The sequence below is a fragment of the Antechinus flavipes genome, chromosome 5 (assembly GCF_016432865.1).
Source record: "Antechinus flavipes isolate AdamAnt ecotype Samford, QLD, Australia chromosome 5, AdamAnt_v2, whole genome shotgun sequence".
In the NCBI taxonomy this organism is placed as follows: domain Eukaryota; kingdom Metazoa; phylum Chordata; class Mammalia; order Dasyuromorphia; family Dasyuridae; genus Antechinus; species Antechinus flavipes.
This window is the reverse complement of record NC_067402.1, coordinates 13,280,357-13,304,490: the sequence shown is the minus strand read 5'-3', so window position 1 is coordinate 13,304,490 and position 24,134 is coordinate 13,280,357. Positions and strand designations below refer to the sequence as shown.

The 24,134-nt window shown below is 38.5% G+C and overlaps 1 protein-coding gene across 3 annotated transcripts in view; it reads left to right on the top strand.

The window, feature by feature from the left end:
- HYCC1 (hyccin PI4KA lipid kinase complex subunit 1) overlaps positions 1-24,134 on the top strand; it is a 102,302-nt gene that overhangs the window by 40,497 nt on the left and 37,671 nt on the right. For 2 of the 3 annotated variants that reach the window (XM_051962228.1, XM_051962229.1), the window contains exons 2-4: positions 1,700-1,778; positions 15,914-16,015; positions 19,545-19,724. In XM_051962228.1, coding sequence (XP_051818188.1) covers positions 1,728-1,778; positions 15,914-16,015; positions 19,545-19,724 — 333 coding nt within the window. In that variant the 5' untranslated portion in view covers positions 1,700-1,727. Of the gene's footprint in view, positions 1-1,699; positions 1,779-15,913; positions 16,016-19,544; positions 19,725-21,911; positions 23,856-24,134 lie in introns of those variants that run through there. The other variant, XM_051962230.1, reaches the window with a different exon arrangement.

Here is a 24,134-nt window from a genome sequence, read left to right as displayed (position 1 = left end):
TTTTTGCTCCTAAATTTTGTTGTTACTTTTGTAGCATATCTGGTGTATCCCCTCTCTCATCTCTGATGTAAACCTATCCTGGTGCAGACCCTTATCACTTTTATGCCTGAACTATTACAGTAGTTGCTGATAGGTGCCTGCTATCAGAGGCTATTGCCATTCATTCTGTCTTGTGTTTAGTATTTTTAGACAGTCATAGAGTGAGCTTCTGCCTTTAGCAGTTTTTCTTCAGAGTTTTAACTATTTAACAACTCTCTCTGGTTATTTTTAGAATTTGCACTATACTCATGGGCTTGTGCCCCAGTTGGTACAAGACCTTCTCCCCCAAATCATGGACCACATTGTCCTCAAATACAATGTCTATGGAAAGATGGATTCCAATATAGGATATAGTTGTAACAAGGCACATGCGTGGCAAAAGATAACTCATAATTTATGGTTATGAAGTCCTTTGTCTTTTTGTAGAGTATTTGTAAAATGCTTTTCACTGCCACAAAAGGCTAAAATATTGCTTTTAAAATAGGTTAAATTTCATTAGTACTTGGTTCAAAATCAACTTTGGATGAGTGTTTTTCTTTTTATATATTTGTATTTTCAGTGTTTTCCCCTAACCAATTCCATTAAATTTCCAATTAATTCTGGAATTTAAAACTTGTTATCAAGGGAAAACAAATGTCTAATATGCCATGCAGCTGTTATTACTGAAGCTTACTGAAAAATTTTGGGATCAGCTTATGCATGGTGATTGTGGTGCTTTTGTCAGGATCCTAACATTTTCCATCTTGTGTGTGTGTGTGTGTGTGTGTGTGTGTGTGTGTGTGTATGTGTGTGTTCCCTTGATCACAATTTTAAAATTCCAGAATTAATTGGAAATTTAATGAAATTGATTGGGGGAAAACACTGAAAATACAAATGTATAAAAAGAAAAACATTCATCCAAAGTTAATTTTGAACCAAGTACTAATGAAATTTAAACTATTTATAAAACAATATTTTAGTCTTTTGTGGCAGTGAAATACATTTTATAAATACTCTACAAAAAGACTATCTATCTATCTATAGTGAATGCATGAAAAAACTTGTCTTAAGTATTGTTGTGTGCCAAGTACTACACTAAGCTGTGGTAATACAATTATGACAGTAAAGATAGTACCTACTCTAAAATAATTTGCATTTTAATAATGTGGGAAACCACATGCATAAGGAAATAGTGCCTGTATTGGAGGATTGATCGAAAGTTCAAGAGATCCTGTGTATGTGGGGAATAGTTTGACATATTATCTCTCTAAGATTAGTAGCAGAGTTGATGTGGTCATGGTTCTCAAACTGGAGGGAATGGAGAGACTAGAAAGAGGTATAGTGAGAGGACACGATTGCTGATAATACTATGGAAAAGATAAACAGAGGAAGTAGGTAATAAAGTAACACATGACTGGAACCTGCTTGAAAAAACCTGCCAGGTGACATAGTCACCAGTTGAGATGAGAATAGTAGAGGAAAGCCAAAGTTCAGGAGATTAAAGGGCATTAAAACCTCCAGGGCAAAATTTTTACCTTAGAAGAAATCAATAAAGATTGAATAATTTATGTTTCATAACATGATATAATTATTGGAATTAGATAATTTAAATTGTACAGTTTCTGTCAGTTGGCTATAAGAAAAACACTCAAGTTTTAACAATTTTGTCCATTCATTTTAGGTGAAAGGCTTTGAACAGATGTGAAAAAATGTTGACGACAGAAAAAGGGGTTGTGGAGGAATGGTTGTCAGAATTCAAGGTAATGTTCATTATTCAATAATATAAACATACTAAATAAAGCTCATTTCCAAATAAAATGCTAATCATTTTGCTTGTGACGTCAGCAAATTGAATCTGTCTAAATCCTGAGAGTGGGTGCCTAGAAAATTGCTATGAACAATTGTTTTTCCTTCCCTTCTGGTTGAAAATAAGTTGATTTGCTTCACTTTTCTCCCACTCATAACGGTATTATGCTGATGCTAGAAGTAATCAACAAGGATAAGAAAGTATTCATCTACAGTTTGGTTAATTCTGTAGTTATATTCTGGTGATGTTACTAACCATATACCAATAGAAAGAACTAACTCTTTCTTCCTATTGCCTGCTTTCTCTTTGATACTTGAACTTTGCCTCTTTTAATAAGGCAACTACTCTTTTCATCCCCTTCTCATCAAGCTATGTTCACTAAGCCTAATTGCTGTGTCTGTGTAGTAAACACAATGATGTATGAGTGGAATCAACTGTGGACATGTATCACCTGTGATTGCAACGCAGATCTTCAGAAGTCAGTTAACAGTCACTAGTAGTTAGTATGCATTTATTAAGCACTAACCATGTGCCAGGTACTATACCAAGTGCTGGAGATATAAAGGAAGTCCTATTCCTTCAGAGAGGGAACAAGCTAATGGGAGAAAACAACACAAAAAAACAAGGTGGTAAAAGGGGAGGGATGATGAAGTCCAGAGGAGTTTAATGAGGCAGAAAAATGAGGAGATGATTTACTCCTGTGACCTTTCTAAATGGAGAATGGGTAAGGGAGTGAGGGGGAGGGGATGTGAGTATCATGGAAGAGGTAGCCAGGGGTCCTCAAACTATGGCCCATGGGCCAGATGCAGCAGCTGAGGACGTTTATCCCCCTCACCCAGGGCTATGAAGTTTCTTTATTTAAAAGCCCACATAACAAAGTTTTTGTTTTTACTATAGTCCGGCCCTCCAACAGTCTGAAGGACAGTGAACTGGCCCCCTATTTAAAAAGAGATGTTTCAGAGTTTTGCAGAATGATGAATTTCTTGAGATAATGATGCAGTCCAAGAGTGTAGTCAGTAGAAAATGAAGAAAAAATTGTGACTTTTGGTAGCAAAAAAAAAAAAAAAATCAAAATCCATAAGCAAGTTAGCAGAAAGATTAAGAATAAGAAGATAAGGCATTCAATTGAGAAAACTGTGTCTTGAGCTTTAAATGAGCTATTGATGCCAAAAAATGAGACCAATACATATTATCACGTTTTCCTAAAGAACTTTAACCAGGGCAAACCACTTGACATAAAGAGTAGACCAAAATTATCTAGAAACTCTCAGTAAATAAATGCTTAATCTTTTTGCCAATGGAAACATCTGTCAGCTGAGGATAATACCAGTTCAGAATATACATTTGTTTTAAAATCATATGGAGGAGAATAGTGGGTAGTTATGATCAGTATCATAAAACAAGAAGAAGAAAGACTATGTTTAACATGATTGCGCAAATACAGCCTTTGTCAAGTTGTTTGCTATCTTGGGGAGGGTGGAGGGAAAGGAGGAAGGGAGAAAACTTTGGAACTCAGAATCTTACAAAAATGAATGTTATAGAAGAGAGACCAATTAGAAGATTATTGTAATTTCTGAGTCATGTGAGAAACACGATACTGGACTAGATCTTTTCCCTGTAACCTCCAACATAGCAAACCTCTCCAGTAAAGAAATGATGCACTGGGGCAGGTAGATGACACAATGCATAGAGCACTGGCCCTGAAGTCAGAAGGACCTGAATTCAAATCTAGGCTCAGACACTTAACACATACTAGCTGTGTGACACTAAGCAACTCATTTAACCCTAATTGCCTTGCAAAAAAAAGAAATTACGCACCCAAGTTGAAGCAATTTCAACGATCTGTAGTCTAGGATATGCAGAACTCATATTTTAAAATACCCCATCAAACTTATGAGCTGATGCTTACTCCTCACCTTCCAGGCTACTGGCAGTGGGGCTGTACTAGCAGACCAAAGGACACAACACACACATACTCCACTCCCACATTCAACGAAGTTTCAGGCTAAAAATTAAATCCTCAAAAATAAATAGTATTTCTATGTAATTAGAAGAAAACACAAGAAGCAGTAATAAAAAGGACAAATTCCAAATATCTATATAATACAAATCTCTACAAAATGCATGAACTATATGGGGATCCACTCCCATAGCACCTAAAAGACTCATGTAGATTCAATTACAAAGTGCTTCTTAAATAAAGAACATCCTAAATAGGTAGAGGAATATTCACTCTTTATGGGTAGGCTGTAGCAATTTAATAAAAATGACAATAATGCTGGACTTGATTTATACTTTAAAAAAACTATGCCAATCAAATTACTAAAGTTTTCAAAGGATAAGGCACACTAATGCATCTTTGGTGGAGCTGTGAAATGGTGCAACCATTTTAGAAAGCAGTTTAGAAATAGGCAAATAGAGTAAAATATTCATATCCTTTGACTGGGCTTATATCTCAAAGAGGTTGGAAATAAGAAAAAAGTTTCTATATCATCCAAAAGATATATATAGCAGCACTTTTTGTGATAGTAAAGAATTGGAAACAAAGTTTGATACTCTTGATTGGGAGAATGACTGGAAAAATTGTGATACATATAATAGAAAGGAAGATGATTATGTTATAACAACAAATTTGTATGATGAATACAAAGCCTAGAAAAATCTCTGTGAACTGATGTAGAGGTGATCCAAGCTACAAAAGCAATCTGCACAGTGACCACAATAATGTAAATGGCGAGAACAGTGACCCACTAAAAAATCACAAGGAATCCAATGAAGAGAAATGAAAAGACACTTTCAGCCTATGCTTTTGTGTAGGGAAATTCCCATGTTTCTAGACTTTTTCAATGAATCGATCAATTGTGCTGATTTTTCTCTCTTAAAAAAATACAATTTGTCATATAGGATGACTCTCATGGAGGGGGGATGCATATTTAGGATAACTATAGTGATATAAGTAGCAAAATCTCAATAAAAACTAGAAGAATAAGAGGAAACAGTGGAGAAAAGTCAGTGGATAGAAAATTTGGTAAGACTTTCAACTAAGCTTTTGTTCCAAGAACATTTATGGATGAAACTAAAAGAAGATTAACAGGCAAAAAATGAATGATCCCTATAAATTTATAAGTGATTCTAGCATTAAAAACTGTGCATGCTAGTATCACAATCCTGGTTGTGTTATATAAGGGAAACAAAAAATGTCCCTGAAGAAAATAAATTTAGGAAGAATTGGCCAGATTCAAAATTTATAGAGAAGCTCATTGCAGGAGGAGACATTATTGAGATCATGGAAAATTTGATTCTTAAGGTATTTGAAAGAGGCGAAAGATTCCCCAAAATATTAGATCTTAATATTATACAAAGAGACAATGAAGAAAATGTCAATTACTACAAATTCATATGCCCCTTTACCATCTTAAAAAAAAAGTTGATGAAGACATAAAAAGAGAACAGGCAGGCTTTTGCAAATGTTCTAAATGTTTTTTCCCCCACTCTATTGCTTAATCTGCTCCAAATTGGACCTTCAGAGATAAATTGGACTTCAGACACAAGCTACCCTGTGATGCCCTCCATGGGACCAGGCATCCTTATCTTGAACCTGACATTTCTTCACTGTTACTGTGTCTTCCCTGTTCACTCTTGCTCTGAGAACTGTAATCAAGCCAATATGACCATCGTCTAGGTTGCCCCGTTTTGATCACCACCTTTGTAACTTCTGAGATCCAAAAATTATTCTGGACTGTCTCTCTGCTATATCTGGGGACTATCCTTCTGGGCAGGGACTATCTTTCATATTTATATCTCCATTGCTTACTATCTAATAAGCATTTTTTCATTCATTCATACAGCAAACTTCAACTTTATAGTCACACAATTTAAAGTATAGAAAATTTTATCTTTGTGCTTATATAAAAAAAAGGTCCATCTAATTCAAATCAAAACAGGCTCTTTTCTAGCTTGTACATATGCCAAAGTAAATAAGAATCTTTGGAAGATATGTCAACAAAAGTTCATCCTCCAATTAGTAATATTAAATGAGACAGTTTGGAAAAAGTATTTTCCATTTTCATGATATATGGCCAAAAAGTATTCAGAAGAGAGATTCCCTCTAAAGTTTCCATTTCCTCCTGTTTGCAGATTCATTGTGTTGTTTGTATGAAGCTCTAAAAGTTTGCAAAGTCCTATTATGGGGATTAGGCTTACCTACCTCTAGCCACAGAGCAAAGCACCAGTGCATGCAGAGGGTCTTGTTGTCTAGTCTGTGATAAGTACTTCTTAGAACAGTTGCCCAATGCTCTGTGTATCTTGCATGAATAGTGCAGTTGGAAAAAGAGCTGGGACCAGAATTGAGCAGCAGGAGGAGACCGGGCTGGATTGTCTTCAGAAAACTGAGTTGTTTGGTCACCTTGGGCTTCCATCTTCCAGGGACACATGTCTTTGCAGCATGACGTTACAGTCTCTCAAGAATTAAAGTTGAGGGTTGCTCAAGGAGCAGTGGAGAGGTCCATGGTAGGCATGAGCACACTGCACGGGGAGAAACAGGAGAAAGGATCTCATTTGAGAGACGAGAAAATGGGCTGAACATGTCATTACCAGACAGATGATTGATGGGCAGCCCTTGTGCTTCTGTTGGTACCCCAGTAATCTACCAATGACCCCCAATATAAAAAAATACAATAAAACATAGATATGTTAAAATGTGGCTTCCTAAGTCAGTGTGTCTGAAGGAATCTATCTTAATGAGTTAGTATCCCCTTGTTTCTATTTGAGATTGGCTCCACAGATCTAGAGCAAAGATCTGCAACATTGGGTGGTGTTCCTTTGGAGGATTTCTGGGAGGACGTGCCCAGGAGAGTGGGCAGGTCACTCTTGAGTCTTATGGCTAAGACTACAGAGTCATTCCAGTTCCTGAGCTGTACCTCTGCTTATGGTGGGGTAGTCTATCTAGTATGTCATACACTATCCTGGAGTGAAGAGTTTGTCTATTTTTAATTGCTCAGCAAAATCATATATATGCCTCCCCTTTATTTTTACATTGTGTGTATGTGTGTCTACATATTTGCACTCTGTGTTAGAGGTATGATTAGTCTTTATTTTCCACTTCAGGAATGCTTCATTTGTAACAGAATCATGAGTTCTTGGCAGTAGCCGAAGTGGTGCAGATTGCCTCAAGTGTTATGTTTGCTCAATGGAATGTCATCCTAGTTAGACTATTTTCCTATTTATTGCAGTGGTGAAACTTAAAAACTTAAAGACGGTCATCTATTTTCATAATAACAGAAGCAACCATTAATGCAAATAATTGAAAACTAGGAATAATTCATTTCTTTGATTCTCAGACACTACGTATCTGCCCGTAATCATCAGAATGAGCAAGGTTATATACTCATTTATTTCAGGAAACAGAATTCCCTCCATTCTGCAGGGCAGAATTGGACTGCTTTCATGTCCTTCAGGCTGCAGTAGTTCTGTGTATGATTTCCTTTTCCTGGGATGGCATAAGGAAGCTTGAAAGTTTCAAGGAAAAGGATCGGGGTATTTTCTAGTGGATACTGGATACCTAAAACCACACTCAAATGGATGATGATGATATGGATTTATAACCTTTCAGAAGTCATATATCATCTTTTTTATAAATTTGAATTTGAAGTTTTGCATTTGCAGTGATTTTTAGTTTAGAAGTTCTTTCTTTATAGATACCAAACTATTGTTGCATGTTAATAAGCTGTTAAAAAATGGAAGTCTCATAGAAAATTGAAATGTAGTTTACTTTAGTCTTTATCCTTTCTTTTTCTTATTGAGCTTACTCATGTTTGATGGATACTTAGATGGATACTTTGGGCTGTGATATGCTCTGACTACAGTTGTACAACATGACCTCATTTCTCAGGGGAGCTGGCCCTGTCCTAATCCTGGACAGTTAAATGGTCATGGATGTCAATATTCCCCTGCCCCAGGAGCCCAGTAGGGCTGTTCCTGCAGTTATCTCTAGGTTGAAGTCATTTTGTGGTGATCACTTCTGAGGGATGTGAATTACTTTTTCAGCACTTCTTTCTCTCCTTAGGCCTAGCAGTTTATTTTTCCCTCAGAAGAAACTAAGGTAATAGAAAGGGGGACAGGAAGAAATTCTTACTGATGGAAAAGTTGAAAGACGATAAAGTAAAAAGCCATTCATTTTTGTAAGAAGAGAGTCATGAAAATTAAATTCACTTCATTTTCAGTGCGGCAAAATGTTAAAATCAGACTTTAATTTCATCATGGTTTGTTAGAAAGGATAACACATATAAATTATACTTTAATTCCATTTTGTTCAGGACAGGAGAAATTGGACTTGCATAGTAAATAGCCCCCAGAATCTTGTGGGCCTTGCCAGTGATGCCATTAGTTGCTGGCCACTAGTAAAAATCTGTATAGGGCTTCTTAAACTTGTTCCAATTTCAATCCTTTTTGTCAGAAATTTTACGCCACCTTGCGTATATAGGTATATACCAGGTCTACAAATCAGACATTTACTGATAATAAATCATAATTTTGTAGCCCCCACATTATGTGACTCCACATGGGTTCACGAAGTACTCCTTAGCTCTAGTATTTTTATAGATTTTAGCTTATTAAGGATGTTTGTGAGAATCCCAAAGTTCTAAGAGGAAAACTCAACCAAATATATTGAGTAGTTCTTTAGTTATTAATCGACATCAATCAGTTGATCATCATTTTGGGGCATTTAGCTGTGAACACTGGAGATACAAATTAAGGCAAAACACAGCCTCTGACCTCCCCTCTCCTTTGTTCTTCTCTTCCCCCCTAGCTCCCTCAGGCTTTACTCTGGCTGCCTCTCACCCTAGCAGCCAAGCCCCAGGCTTTCTTCAATACTGCTCGAATCCTCCCTTCTGCAGGAGCCTTTCTCCTCTTGGCTGGTGCTTCTCCTCTGATTGCTTTCCAAAGAGCAGAGATGAGGGCGGGCGTGGGTGTCCTGGGTTATGTGCCTGCTGTCTCCCCTGTTACAGCATGAGCTCTCTGAGGGCAGCAGGGAATGCCGCCTTCCTTCCCTAGCACAGTGCCAGGACAGGTAATCAGCCTTTATTCACTTACTCGCTGACATGGTTGTTGGACATCATCAACATTCAACAGCTGAGTAAGAACATAGAAGTCAATGATGAGGGATACTCTAGAACTGGTGGTTGGCAAAATGTGAGCAGTAAATGTATAGGGGTGAAGGATGGGTCCCAGTTGAATTGGGGGGAAGGAGTCATGGGCTGACAGGAAGGAGAGGGAGAGGGCCGGAGATCTCCCTGAGAACAAGGCAGGTGAATATCTGGTGGCCAGGCTGGAGATAAAATGTGGAGAGTGCCATATTGCCGAAGAGACCTGCTATGGCCCACGGGGGACAGGGGCTGTGGCTGGCGGCCCTGAGGGTAGGTGAGCTGGAGGGGACGGACACCCTATCTAGCAGTGGAGCAAGGGAGCAATCTAGAGGGCTGGGCTCAGCCTTGCGGCCTCACGGGGCATACCGGGCTTCCCATTCTCCCCACCTGCCCCCTCCACGTGGCTCTCCACTCAGACTGCCAGCTCTGCAGGCCCTCCTCCAGCCCTCTGCACCTCTGAGCTGGCCTCCCTTCTCTGCTCCCACCCGGCCTGTACCTGGCCTCCCCTTCTCCCCTCCTCAAAAGCATAGCCCTAGGGCCTCTCCTGGCCCAGTTACTTTGTCTGTTCTTTGGGTGTCTTGTGTATAGATGGTGACCTTGATTTTCCCGTGATAAAATATGCATTCCTCTAGGACAGGTCCAGTACGTGACACATAATGAGGGCTTAATTCTTGCTCAAAGTGGGCAGAAGTCAAGGTGAGAAGACTGAGTTTCTGGAGAAAGGAGGGAGAGTGATGGGGCCTCTTGTTGATGATTGGATGGGGTGATATGGACAGATGGATGGATCGCCTTCTCCAAATAAGCGACAATCTTTGACTCTTTATATCCTCAGCACTTAATATGGTGCCTGGCACTTAGTAGGCACTTCATGTTGATTGACTGACTGAGATGGAGCAAATCTTATAAGAGGAGAAGTTGCTAATGATCACAACATGGAGAAGTCCGGTAATAGCGATGGGAAGCAAGGAATAAGCTTATTCTTCCTCCTGGTCAAGTACTTTGGGGAGCATGAGAGCAGATGTGCCCAGTTCAGGAGATGGTAGCAAAGGATGCAGTTAGTTTCCAGATGGGCCATGTTTGCAAGAAAATGGCAAGACTTTAATAGGAAGAAGTCTAAGATGAAAAAGAATATGTAGAACAGAATCAGGTGCCAGAGGGAAGGATATGGGGAAGAGGGTGGGGCAAAAAAGAGGATTTTGCCCATAGCTGTCATTGCATGTGTGAAAGACCCAGTTTGTTAGCCTTAGAACAAAAAAAACCCTAGCCTTTGACTGGAGCATTTACCCTCCGGGGTCCTATAATAGGGACATCTTGAACTGGTAGCTTAGTTGGGACAAGTGTAGTGCTAATGAGCCATGGAGTTCTGGTGCTAATAAGTGGTAAAGGAGTCCATTTTCCTGTTCGGAACCATCAGACTTATGTTGCTGTTTTGGAAAGGCATGTCTTTAGTTCCAGGGAGGATCTCTGAAGGGCTAAAGTGGATGGATCACTACTGAAACATTTCCATTACATAAAAAATAGCTCAAAATATATAGATTATCTTAATGGGAAAACCATTAAGTATTCACAGCATGAGTGAGTGAAATTTTTATATAAATAGGGCTTCATAATTTGTTTTTGTATTTCATTTCCAGCTTGTAAAGTGATTGCTTTTTGAAAATCTATTTTTAAATTATTGTCTTTCAGATTAGCTTGTGCTCTTTTGAATGTACTGTATAATTTCATCTAACTTGTTTTCGTCCCTCTAATTTGTCCTTGTTTCTTGGTGGCCGATGATATGGCAAGACTCAACAATCTTGCCCTATCATATATGTGATTGATTGACAAGGGTTGTTTTTTTTTTGTTTTTTTTTTTTTTTGGTTGTTGTTCAGTCTTTACCATATGCCTCTTTTCTATACCCTTTGCACCATGCCCCCTATCCCCCCCATCCTTGCAATTAATTCTAAGTCTGCTTCTTAACCATCTGCCAAATGATGCTTCTGTGGAGCATCTGGCTTCTTTTTCAGATCTTGCCAAGCATTAATTTCTACAGCATGGTTTTCCATCATTACTTTTAGGTTTCTGATTGGGCTTTCTGAATCTTGATAAGTACCTCTTTCATATGAAAGGCCACTATCTCTGGGTAGAGCTTTGCTTCTACTAGATAGTTGATAATAATTACTTGGTGAAACAAATTTTGATATGCTTTATTGCTTTAAAGTTTTATAATATCATTATAATATTTAAATGTAATGACATTTTAAGATTTTCATTACTCTGAAAACTGTATAATCAGGGCAGGCATCTTTTCTCATTTTTCATAGCATCTTTTTTCCATATTCATAAAGTCAATTAATAACAGAATTGGGCAAGAAATCTGGAAGTATTGACTGTATTCATTTATCTATTTTAGAATACTTTTCCTCTTATTAATGATAATAAATTCTGGGCTAAAAATATTTCCCAGAGATTATAACTTTGAATTTTTTCAGGAAGTAATTTAATTTCAAGATCTTTTCTGTTTTTTACAAACAGAAAATTTTAGTTTCTCTAATATTTTTTGAATTTTTGTGTAACCCTTGTTTGGTTTACTCTAATTTTTTATATATATTTTTAAAATTATGATTATGATTGGTAACAGGTTTTTTTTTTTTTGGTAGTCTTAAATTAGATACATTTTTAGGCTCAAGGAGCAAACTGAGGCTTCCAACCTTAGTTGAACTGATCCGACCATTCTGGTTTTGTTTTTTGATAACCATTTCCTTTTATATAAATTCCTCCTTTATTAGGTTACCGTTGATCAAATGACTTAAATGGAATGTTGCCTAGAGATCTTTTGTTACATGCTTTTGAAATATTGACGAATGTCCTAATTTGTCTTTATGTAAATAGTGTCAGAACAAACAGTTTTCTCTTTTTTGGAGAAAGGCAGAAGGTCCTTAACTAATTCACATTTACTTAGCATTCTGGTAAAGAAATGCCTATCTTAGGAATGGGAGACAGGAATTGATTTTGTTATATGAAAAAAAGGATTTCTAAATCATCTTTTGAAAGTAGATACTTATAGTTTCCTTGACCGAGTTCTTGTTCTATTTACCTTTAATGAGAAATGAATTGAATATCTTTATGACAAAATTCCCAGCTGTGTCATTTCATCTATCTCTGTTTGGACATTGAATTTCTCAATTAGATTAAACCCATCAATGCAGTATCAAGAAAGGGGATGTGCTACAGGTAGTGTTTCAGAATAACTATTAAGAATATTCTAGGTTGAGTGTTTCTGAGAAAGGTCTCATTTCTAAAATATAAAGACCTGAGTCAAATTTATAAGAATAAAAGTCATCCCTCAAATAATAATGGTCAAAGGATATGAACAGTTTTCAGATGAAGAAATTAAAGCCATCTCTAGTCATGAAAAAATGTTTTAGATCTCTATTAGTTAGAGAGATGCAAATAAATCAACTCTGAGTTACCACCTCACACCTCTCAGATTGGCTAAGATGACAGGATAAGATAATAATAATTTGGAGGGGATGTGGGAAAACTGGGATACTAATCATTGTTAGTAGAGTTGTGAACTGATCCAACCATTCTGCAGAGCAATATAGAACAATACCCAAAAGGCTATCAAATTGTGCATAGCCTTTGATTCAGCAGTGTCACTCCTGGGTCTGTATACCAAGAAATCATAAAAAAGGGGAAAGGACCCATAAATGTTTGTAACAGCTTTTTTGTTGTTGTTGTTGTGACAAGGAATTAGAAATTGAGTGGTTTCCCATCAAATAATGTTAATGAAATACGGTTGTTCTGTAAGAGATAATGAAGAGACTGAACTTCATGAACTTACATAAACTGATGTTGCTTGAAGTGAGCAGAACCAAAAGAACATTATAAACGGTAACATCAAGATTGTATGATGATCAACTATGATAGATCTAGCTCTTTTCAGCAATACAGTGATGCAAGATAATTCCAATAGTCTTTGAATGGACAATTGTTGTGTATATGACTCACCTGCCTGTTGGAATCTTTACAAACTATTAAGTCATTAAAGTTGAGAGAGACAATAATTATCTAATTTAGCTTGGTTCAGTATCACTGATCTGATCTTACAAGGAGATGTTTTGGGCCAGAACCTGAAAGGTTCTAAGTAGAACTAATTGAAGTAAAACTAATTGCTTGTGTTCACACCAGTACTCATTGGAATTCACAAGTATGGGAGATTCACAAAGCAAACTTTGTAACTTTGTGAATTCACACCTCCCTTAGGTGTGCCTCCAGAAGGAGGAGTCAACTTTTGGGAGATGATATATAAGAAGCGGACTCAGTCAAGAGTTCACCTGAATTTAGATTGAGAGGGGAGCGTCAAGTGAGCTCAGCCAGAAGCCCTCTCTGAGTGAGATGTTTTACTTCAGAGCATTGACTGGGGTCAGAGAGGAGCACTCTGGAAGATTGAGAGCCAGAAGCCCTCTCTCAGAGGCAAGACAGATTCACCTTGGTGCTGGCTGGGCTGAAGGATAAACCTTTGGATTTGGAGACATTCGGAGGGAGCTCTTGGAACCAAGCAGAGAGATAGGCCTCTAAGCTAACCGGGCTATATTGGAGGCAATAAAAGATCTGAACTTTTATCACCTGGCTACATTTTGAGGTGATTATTACTTTCAACTGCAACTAAGGCTGCCTCTGGTAAACCTCCTCTGAGAAACCTGCTCACTTCCAGAGAGAACCATCATATTATATATTTTAAAGAAGAAAAAGAACACCACATTCAAAGTTCTGGCCCAAAACATCTCCTTGTAAGATCAGATCAGTGATACTGAACCATGCTAAATTAGATAATTATTGTCTCTATCAACTCTAATGACTTAGCAGTTTGTAAAGATTCCAACACCTGCCAGTGGCTGCTGGAGGTCTAACTCAGACCTGTTTAATGGATCTTGTTATGTGAGAGGATGATGATGATGATACAAGGAGACTGAGAGGCAGTTGTGTTCTCTGACCTCTCTCCTCTTGTCTCCAACTTATTTCATTCCCAATCCACAAGCAACATCTTCTGCGAAGGCTGCTTTGTAACTCCTTCAAGTGTTATGATTCACAGCTGTGGAGGCTCTCAGAGAATTGACCTGTGCCCCTTCACTTAGGCATGGTCCTTAACAGAAAATACCATCTACTTGTAAAAAAAAGAACTAAGGTGACTTAATGCATATTGAAGCATACTATTTTCACCTTTTTTTTTTTAAGAGGGTGTGTGTTTTTTTCTTGTGATTGTCCCTTTTTGTCTTGATTTTTTCCCCCAACATGATTCATATGTAAATATGTTTAAAATGATTGTATATGTATCACATCACTTGCTGTCTGGAGGAGGAGGAGGTGAAAGGAAGGAGAAAAAAAATTTAGAATTCAATATCATACAAAAATGAATGTTGAAAACTATCTTAACATAATTGAAAAAATAAAATACTATTAAAATTTAGAAAAATAAAGAATATTCTAGTTTAGTCTTTCCTGAAGGAACATAATTGTATTCCATTTACTTGTGATTTTTTTTCTTTCCATTTACATTGCTGTAGGTTGTTTTTATTGCTCTGATCACCTCTGCATCAGTTGACAGGGATCTTTCCAGGATTCTTTGTATTCATCATATACATTTTTATAGTACAAGCATCTTCCATTTCATTCATCTACTACAATTTAGTCATTCTCCAATCTAGGGGTAATCAAACTTTGTTTCCAGTTCTTCACTACCACAAAAAGTGCTGCTATAAATATTTTAGATTATATAAGGACTATTTTCTTATTGATAGCCTCTCTGAGTGAAATTTTAGTCACTTGCCATTTCATAGCTCTACCAAAGATGTGCTAGTGACAGAAGTACCTTTTCCTGCTTTGAAGTTGCCTTGAGAAGAGATGACAAAGTAGATAGAGTGCCAGGACTGGATTCAGAGGAATTCTGATACTTCCTAGCTGTGTGACCCTGAGCAAGTCACTTAATCCTGCTTGCCTCAATTTCCGCATCTGTAAAATGATCTGTAGGAAGAAGTAACAAACCATTCCAGTATTTTTGCCAAGAAAACCTCAAATGGGATCACAAAGAGCTGTACACAACTGAAATGAATGAACAACCTGATTTATTAACCAGTCTTTGATAGTAGAAGAGTAATTGACATAACTATTGTAATCTTTATTTTCTCTAAAATAGAGAGAATCTGATATTTTCGTTGAGTTTAAACTTAAATTTTCTTATATATGACATTCTAAGTATATTAGTTGTATCAATAAACTGAAGTCCTAACTTCTATGTTTACAAAATTATCAGAAATTGAATACCATGAATTACAGCAGTTGAATCTCTTCAGTTTAAAAATAATAGAACTAATGAGATAATTCAAGCCAGTCCCAATGATCTCATAATGATGAGAGCCATCTACACCCAGAGAGAAGACTGTGGGAACTGAGGGTGGATCACAACATAACATTTTCACTCTTTTTATTGTGGTTTGCTTGAATTTTATTTTCTTTCTTTCTTTTTTTAACCTTTTGATCTGATTTTTCTTGTGCAGCAATATTATTGTATAAATATATATGCTTATATTGGATTTAACATCTATTTTTACCATGTTTAACATATATTAGATTACATGCCATCTAGGGGAAGGAGTGGGAAGAAGGGCGGGGGGGGGGGATTGGAACATAAGGTTTTTCAAGGGCCAATGTTGAAAAATTATCCTTGAATATGTTCTGAAAATAAACTTCAATAAAAAATAAAAATAATAGAACTTGCAGCTTTCCATGTTGTATACAATTATTAATCTTCTCTTCTCATTTTGGTTGCCTAAGTGAACATAAAAGTTGACTGCCGGTGGCATTTAGATTATTTTTATCACTCAGTTGATTTACGTCAACACTGACAATGGAAATAACAAGGTGATTATCAATTCAAGTGTGCTTTTGTTTTGTTTCTAGACACTACCAGAAACATCTATATCGGAGTATGCCAGAAATTTGAAAGATAAGAGTGCTTTGGTTTCATCTTTATATAAAGTTATCCAGGAGCCACAAAGTGAGGTAGGTAATTGGATTTCTTTAGAAAGTTGTGTCCATAATGTTGTGCATTGGGGTCAGTTTTTAAACTGATTTTGTTTAGAAACTGATAAAATTTAACTTTTGAAGAGAGCCTTACTTGATGCCCTTTGCTGGCTTTTTCTCTTATCCAAAGACTCCTTTCAGGCAAGGATTGGCTCATCTTTGTTTGCCTTTTCAGCCTCTAGGCTCTGCCTGTTCCATAGTAGGTGCTTAAGTGATGCTTGACAATCCCGTGACTGAGTTTGGCTCTGACTGTGTGTTCTTTTCCAAGGGCTGCAGCCAGCCACAGCTGCATTTGGCTACATCCGAGGCAGGGATAAAGCTCCTCCATTCTCTTATTTCTGTTTCAATTCCAGTAATTTAATTTGGACTTTAATTACTTCTTACCTAAGTGATTATTTATAAACCTCAAAATTATTTGCATATATGCTAAACCCTTTACAATTATTATCTCATTTGATCATCGTAGTAACCCTGGGAGATAGGTACTGTTTTCATCTTCATTTTACGGATTTTCCTAAACTGAGGCTCACAAGGGTTAAGTGATTTGCCCAGAGTCCCATAGCTAGGAAACATCTGAGGCTACATTGGAACTCAGGACTTCCTGACTCCAGGCTCAGTTCTATCCACTGAACCACCCAGTTGGTCTCTAGACAGTTTCATTAAAAGTACATTTTTTCTCATTTTAACATCACTGATCAAAAGCTGGATGAAAATTCGGAGGCCATTTCCTTCTCCCTTTTCATTTTATATATGAGGAAGTAGAGACCCACTGATGGGAAGTGGCTTACCCAAGATTACTAGAGAGAGATTGGAACCCAGGCTCTAGAGCTGAGAGCCGAGAACCTCCACTTTACCCTGCTGCCTCATTTTAAAAAATGTCATTGATATATACTCCATGCTGACAGAGTACTCTGACATCTCTTTGTAACAATACAACGACTCAAACTAGATCGATGCATTGACCACGTGTTTTCGTGTTTTGGTGTTTTCTTTTTTGGTACTCAGAACCCCTCACCCTTTCTGAGGTTCTTTTGTGGGGGCTGTTCAGGGTTTTACTGCTTTCCCATTTTTCTCATCTGTTGTGCTGCCCAGACTTCTGAAAACATTCAACAAGAGCTATCTGGACAGACTCTGAGCTTTTTTCAGTTAAATGCCCATGATTATTTTTCAGCATCTTTTTAGACATCATCTCTTGTACTTAAATTAAAATCTCCCTGAGTATCAGGCTGTATGTGTGGGGACTTAAGAATCTTGTTAAATTCTTTGTAGAATTTCATTCTCTGCAACCATTGTTGGTACATGTCACAGACTTGTCATGAACAGTCATGAGCTGTTTATATAACAGTTTATACTGTTTATCCTTACTGTGAATGTAAAATAGGTAAGATGATCAAGGACTCTATTAAGTGTTTTTTATTGCCTTTGGTCATATGGTAAAATTGCCTCTGTGACCTTTTTGTCTAGTCAAAAGCTTTGGGAGATCACAACAGTGGAAAGAGCTCTGGAGTTGGGCAAATCACTTGGCCTCCCAGGACTTTGAGTGCGTCATTTAAAAATGAAGGGATTGGACAAGAGGAGCTCTGGACTAGCCTTGACTCTGAAAGCTCTAAATATCTAACCCAAGAATCCTTTTCTCTCCTTAAGAGACTCATGCTGTTCTCAGTTCTTCTGGTAGTCATTCTTTTCTTTATCTACAATTTCTTTATATTTTTGGATTTCTTTTTTTTTTCTAAAGTAATAATAGCTTTTTATTTTTGTAAATATATGAAAAGATAGTTTTCAACATCCACCTTTGTAAAACCTTGTGCTCCAAATTTTTCTCCCTCCTTCCCCAGTTCTCCCCTCCCCTAGGTAACAAGTAATCCAATATAGGTTAAACATGCAAGAAAAGTCAGATCAAAGAGAAAAAAATGAGAAAGAAAAAAACCAAGTAAATAAACAACAACAACAAAGGTGAAAATACTGTGCTTTGATCCACATTCAATCCCCATAGTTCTCTCTCTGAAAGCAAATGTTTCTCTCCATCTCAAGTCCATTGTAATTGGCCTGAATCATCTCGCTGTTGAAAACAGCCACATCCCTCAGAACTGATCATCACATTATCTTGTTGTTACTGTGCACATTGTTCTCCTGGTTCTACTCACTTCATTTAGCATTAGTTCATGTAACTTTTTCCAGGCCTTTCTGAAATCATGTTGCTGATCATTTCTTATAAAACAATAATATTTCATAACATTGATATACTATAACTTATTCAGCCATTCTCCAGCTGATGGTCAAACACTCAGTTTCCAATTCTTTTACACTCTAAAAAGGGCTGCTTACAAACATTTTTGCACATTTGTGTCCTTTTCCTTCTTTTATGATCTCTTTGGGATACAGAAGAGAGACTGCTGGATCAAAGGGTAGGCACATTTTGATACCCGTTGGACATAGTTCCAAATTGCTTTCCAGCAGGGTTGGATCATTTCACAACTCCACCAACAGTGTATTAATGTCCCAGTTTTCCCACATCCTCTCCAACATTTATCATTACCTTTTCTTGTCTTCTTAGTCAGTTCAGATTTATTTTCTAAGATGAACATCAACTTGTCTAGTTTAGAGTAGGATATGAAGTCGTTAGGCAGTGATTGCATATTAAAAGTACAAATAGTTAAATTAATGTTTATAGATGTTCTTCCTTATTCTTGCTGTCACTCCCTAGCTATTCCTGGTTTCTATGCTGCATCACAGTTACTCTAGCTTCTTTTGAAGCTCAGTTCAAACCTGCCCTTTGGTTGTTGGCCTTCCCTTAGCTACTGGGATCTTCTCCTCTCAGATTTCCTTTCAACTACTCTCTAGGTATCTTGAATGTACCTATTTACATGATAGCTCCCTATCTGAATGTAAGCTTTTTGAGGGCAAAGCATTTTTGATCCTTGTTATATCCTCCATGGTTAGCACTGTGCTGAGCATACAGTAAGTGCTTAATATATTTATGTTGTGTTTGACTGACTTGGAATGGACTAACTGGGCTTGTTGACCCACCATTAGCAATGTCTTTATTCTGAGCTGGTCTATCTGACAGGTAAGTGCCCTGGTAAGAGCTGGAGAAGTTAGAGTTTAGGGTCGCCAACCCACCGAGTATCCAAGACTTGGGGGGCCCAGCCTATAGGTAGGGGGGCTCCCCTTCAGCCTGCACTCACTGAGGGCTTGGGTGTTTCATTGGCTTAAGAGAGTAATTATATGTTTTGTGGTCTCAATTCTGTTTTGTTTTATTTTTGAAGGGGAATGGTCTCAATTCTGTTTTGTTTTATTTTTGAAGGGGAATGCTGTACACTTTTCTATAGGAAAGAGGGAAAAGCCTTGATGGCCTGGCTTTTGCTCTTGCCATGAAAATTCCCCAGGGTCTGCTTCTGAATGTCCCCCTTTTTCTTGTAAGGGCTTGCTCCAGCAGGGAAAGTTCTTTGTTCTGTCACTCAATCTGTTAACTCTGACTGTCCCTGACCACGCTCCTCTTTCTCCTCAGTTACTCGAACCTGTGTGTCACCAGCTCTTTGAGTTCTACAGAAGTGGAGAGAAGAAGCTCCTCCTCTTCACTCTGCAGTTTCTCCCGGAGCTGATGTGGTGCTACCTGACCATGTCCACTGCCTGGAAGCGGCAGAGCACGGGCTGTGTCGAAGCTCTCCTTTTAGGCGTTTACAACTTGGTTTGTATGATGGGGAGGGCCCGCCTGCAAAGTCTGTGGCCATCCCTGCTCCCGACGACTCCCTTTTTCTCTGAGTTTGGTGTCCATCTTTTTCTTCTTGTTTTGAGAGCAGCTTTATTTACATGAACATATTGTAGACTTTCTTTTGTTTCACTTTCTGTTACATGCAAGAATTAGTTTCCACTCATCTTTTGCTTTTTCTTTTCTGAGCACATTGAAATTTCATGTCTTAATGCAAATTGTAAGCTGTTGGTATTTGGAAGGCCCTCAGTCCCCTTTGCTTCTGCAGGGAGAAGTGTGGCGGTAGTGAAGTGTCCACAGACTGCCAAGAATTCCCATTGGCTGATAGTCTCAAAACGTGAACCTAACTGCAGTTATACTGAATGGGGAGTCTCTGCCACCCGTCTGCCCTTGCTCTTCCTCAGCCATAGCACTCTGGGCCCGGCTGGTTTCTGCTTCTTCTCCTTAGCTTCTTTTGGGACTCAGCAGGGATCAGGGAAGAAAGAGACAGAGAGCGAGATCTGGGAGTCTTCTGCACAGATGTAGTTCAACCCTGCAGGTCACCAAAAGAAAGAGCTGAGTCGAGAAGGAAAGTGTGCCCTGGAAAGAGCCCCACATCGGAGGAGACTGAGAGGGCACCATGGTAGTGGTGGGAGAGTGAGGAGAAAGGAGGGGCTGGGGAGCTCAACATCATGTGCTTCAGATGGTCAAGAAGGATGAGGCTCAAGAAAGGACCCCAAGCCTGGTCACCAAGAAGTCGGGATTCCCTTTGACAAGTTCTGGCTGAGGGAACTCAGTCAGAAGGCAGAAGCACAGGGTGCAAAGTGAGTGGAAAAAAAGTGGGCTTTGCAACCATAGAGAACCTTTTCCAGGGTTTCGGCTGAGAAGAGAGAGAAGCAAGCTGCCAGAGAGAGATGAGATGTTGGCAACCGATTAGATAGCGGAGGCAATGGGGTAACCCTCAGCCTAGGAGACCAGAGCCCTTGATGGAATTGGAGACATTCCCAAAAGACTAAGTTCTGGGGAGAGAGAATAACTAACTTTGTTGTGGACATGCTAAGTTGGAGATGTTCGAAAGGTGCTATAGCAATGTGGGACTCAAGCTTTGGAGGGAGACTGGCGGCAATTCGATGTAGCTGGGAGTCATCGCCCCTGAGCTTATCATACAACCCCTGGTACTGAGGAGCAACCAGAGGCCCAGAATGGAGCCTTGGACAGTTACTCACCCTTAGCATGTTTGCTATGAACAAGAGCCAGTAAAAAAGACACTAAAGTTGTGGCTGAGCAGGAAATAGAATTGCAAAAGCCAAATTAAATCAACAAGCGTTTATGAAGTGCTTACTGTATGCCAGGAGCTCTACTAAGTGTGAGAGCTGTTTTTTGTCTTTCATTCTCAAAGACATCAGGGAGGTGATGCCATGACATGCAAGTGAATTGGACTGAAGTCAAAGAGGCTGTGCTAGGTCTCCTACCTCTCTTTCTCCTTTGGAATCCAGTGGCCAGATAGAGATAAGATTATGGCCCTGGATGAAATGGAAGATTAAATGTGTGAGTGAGAACAAAAGCAAAAATTATCCATATCCTCAAAGAGTTCTCATTCTTTTTACATTTTTTATTAAAACTTTTTATTTTCAAAACATATTCATGAATAAGTTTTAACATTCATCTTTGCAAAACATTGTATTCCAAATTTTTCCACCCCCTTCTCCCTGCCCTCTCCTCTAAATGGCAAGTAATTCAATATATGTTAAACATGCGCAAATTTTCTCTACATATTTCCACAGTTATGCTGCACAAGAAATATCAGATCAAAAAGGAAAAAAAATTGAGAAAGAAAACAAAATGCAAGCAAACAACAAAAAGAGTGAGAATTCTATGTTGTGATCTACACTTAGTTCCCATAGTCCTCTCTCTGGGTAAAGATGTCTCTCTTCATCATAAGATCATTGGAACTGGCCTGAATCATCTCATTTTTTGAGAAGAGAGAAGAATTGATCATTGTGTAATCTTGTTGTTGGTGTTGTTATTGGCATGTACAATGATCTCCTGGTTCTGCTCATTTCATTTAGCATCAATTCATCAAGTCTGTCCAGGTCTCTTTGAAATCGTCCTGCTGATCATTTCTTACAGGACAACAATATCCCATAACTTATTCAGCCATTCTCCAACTGATGAGCATCCAAAAGAATTCACATTCTAATGTGGGATATATATGATGTACGGAGTCATTTGGAAGTAACCTTAGAAGAAAGTACTCTCCTTGATGGAGACCAGGAAGAACTTCTTATAAGAGGCAGGCTTGGAGCCAAGTCTGCAAAGAAGCCAGAAGGTAGAGATAAAGAGGGAGAATCTTCTAGCAAGAAGAATAGACAGTGGAAAGGTGTAGAGAAGTGAGATGATGCAAGAGGAGTGACCAGCAAAGCAGTCAAGAAGGATGAAGCCTGAGAAAAGGCCATTCAATCTGACTGCCAAATGATATGGTTAGAAATCAGATTGAAAAGTACCAGGAGGTAGTGAGAAGAATGGAAATGGTGGCAAGAGTGGAAGAAGTTTGTTTTTTCCTCTAGGATCTTGGTTGAGAAATAGAGAATGATAGCTTGAAGGAAATGGCAGAATTCAATCAAGATTTTTTTTTAAAGATGAAGATTTAGATATTTTTATTTGTAAGCAGCAGGAAATAACCTAGCATATGGAGAGAGAGAAAGGACAAACTACTGGAAAAATGAAGGGGAGGGCATTGAGGGCACTTAAAGATGTTGGCTCTGTCAAGGAGGGTATTATAATACAGAGTAATATAGTACAGAGAATGGGGGATGATGTCAGGGAATTGTGATATAAAAAAGGCAGAATAAAGGAGTTCACTGGGAATCATTATTTTCTCAGTATAGTCAAGTTGTCAGACTATGGGGTCAAAAAATTGGATGTGTGAGAGGTTTGAGAAGGAATAAAAGATTTGGAATGGCCTGTTTGAGGGATGGGATAGAGAATCAGTTAGGAGTAAAAGGATAGCCTTGCATTTTTGAGGAAGACCCAGTTAAGAATGTCTAGCAAAATTAGGATTAGATCCAATCAGCCCCTTTATAACTTCTTTAGTTCTGTTTAGTAGCATGGGAGTAGCATGAAGGAGACAGTTGGTGGGAGAAACCCAAGTTTGGGTTTTGGCAAAGTATGAGTAATGATAGAATAAGGGGACAAGGAATTTGAAAGTAGAATACATATAGTCAAATAGGAATAACTCTAGGGTCAAGATTAGAAAGGGTGATGACCTCCGGAAAAACTCTGAGATGTGAAATGATTGGGGTCATGATGAGGATGTAGAGAGATAAGACGTAGGGAAAATGGATGCTCAGAGGTTGTGATCAGTTTGAGAAATATCAGAACTTTTGGCTATGGAAGTAAAACACTTGTAGGTAATGGGCAGGTGTAAGGGGTGGCTGTCCCTGTGTGTGATTCCAGGAGAATAGAAGAGGAGGTCATGGACTTCAGGATGTTCGATATCAGCATCAATATCTTAGCTATTATGAGAGTAGGCTCTGGGCCCTAAAGGAAGACAGTGAGCCTGGACTTTGGTGGACTTCAACTCCATATGAATCAGTTGTGTGCCAGAAAGGCAAAGGTGATCCCAGATTGCCTTGAGAAGCTTCCCTTCAGAGACTGTACTAAGAGAGCATTGGCCAGAGAGAAGCTGCTGTGCCCTGCCCTGCCCTGCCCTAGCTGCATGTCGCAGTTGAGAAATATCATTGATAAACTAGAAAGAGACCAGGAGATAGAAATGAACTTTGATTTTTTTTTTTGCCAAATGAAGATCTTTTGAAGGAGCTGGGGATGCTTGACCCAGGGAAGCATGGTTTGTCACCTAGAAGAAGCCTTCAACCTGTTCTGCTTGTCCTCTGGAAGTAGCATGCTAAGCAATCTGGCTGCAGAGGCCTGTTAAGGCTTGAGTCACCTGGATACCTCCTTTCAGTGTTTGGGCTGTGTGCTCTCACTGGATTCTTCAAGCAACATATTGGGAGCCTTGGAAGCTCTTGGAAGTCCCATCTACCCTCACACATCTGTGATTCCTGCACATTGGAGACATCCTTTGTGAAGATGTATTAGACAACATGGATGAAAACTGCCTGTGATGTGAAGGTATACAATGTGCATCATTAGAAGAAAAGAGCACATCAGATGTTAAAGGGTTATAGGGTAAATGGATATTTCCATCTGTGAAGCCTTTGAGTTTCCATTGTGATTTTTGTCTTTCCCCTTTTTTGTTCACAGATGAAATTCATGAATAAAAGATCCATGGGTTGTGGGTATTTGAGATTCTTTCTAGGGAAGTGAATATTTATGAATTCTTTACATATTGTATCACACTTTCCCAGATTCCTTAAACTCTGGATTACTTCTGAATTTTGCATGAATTAT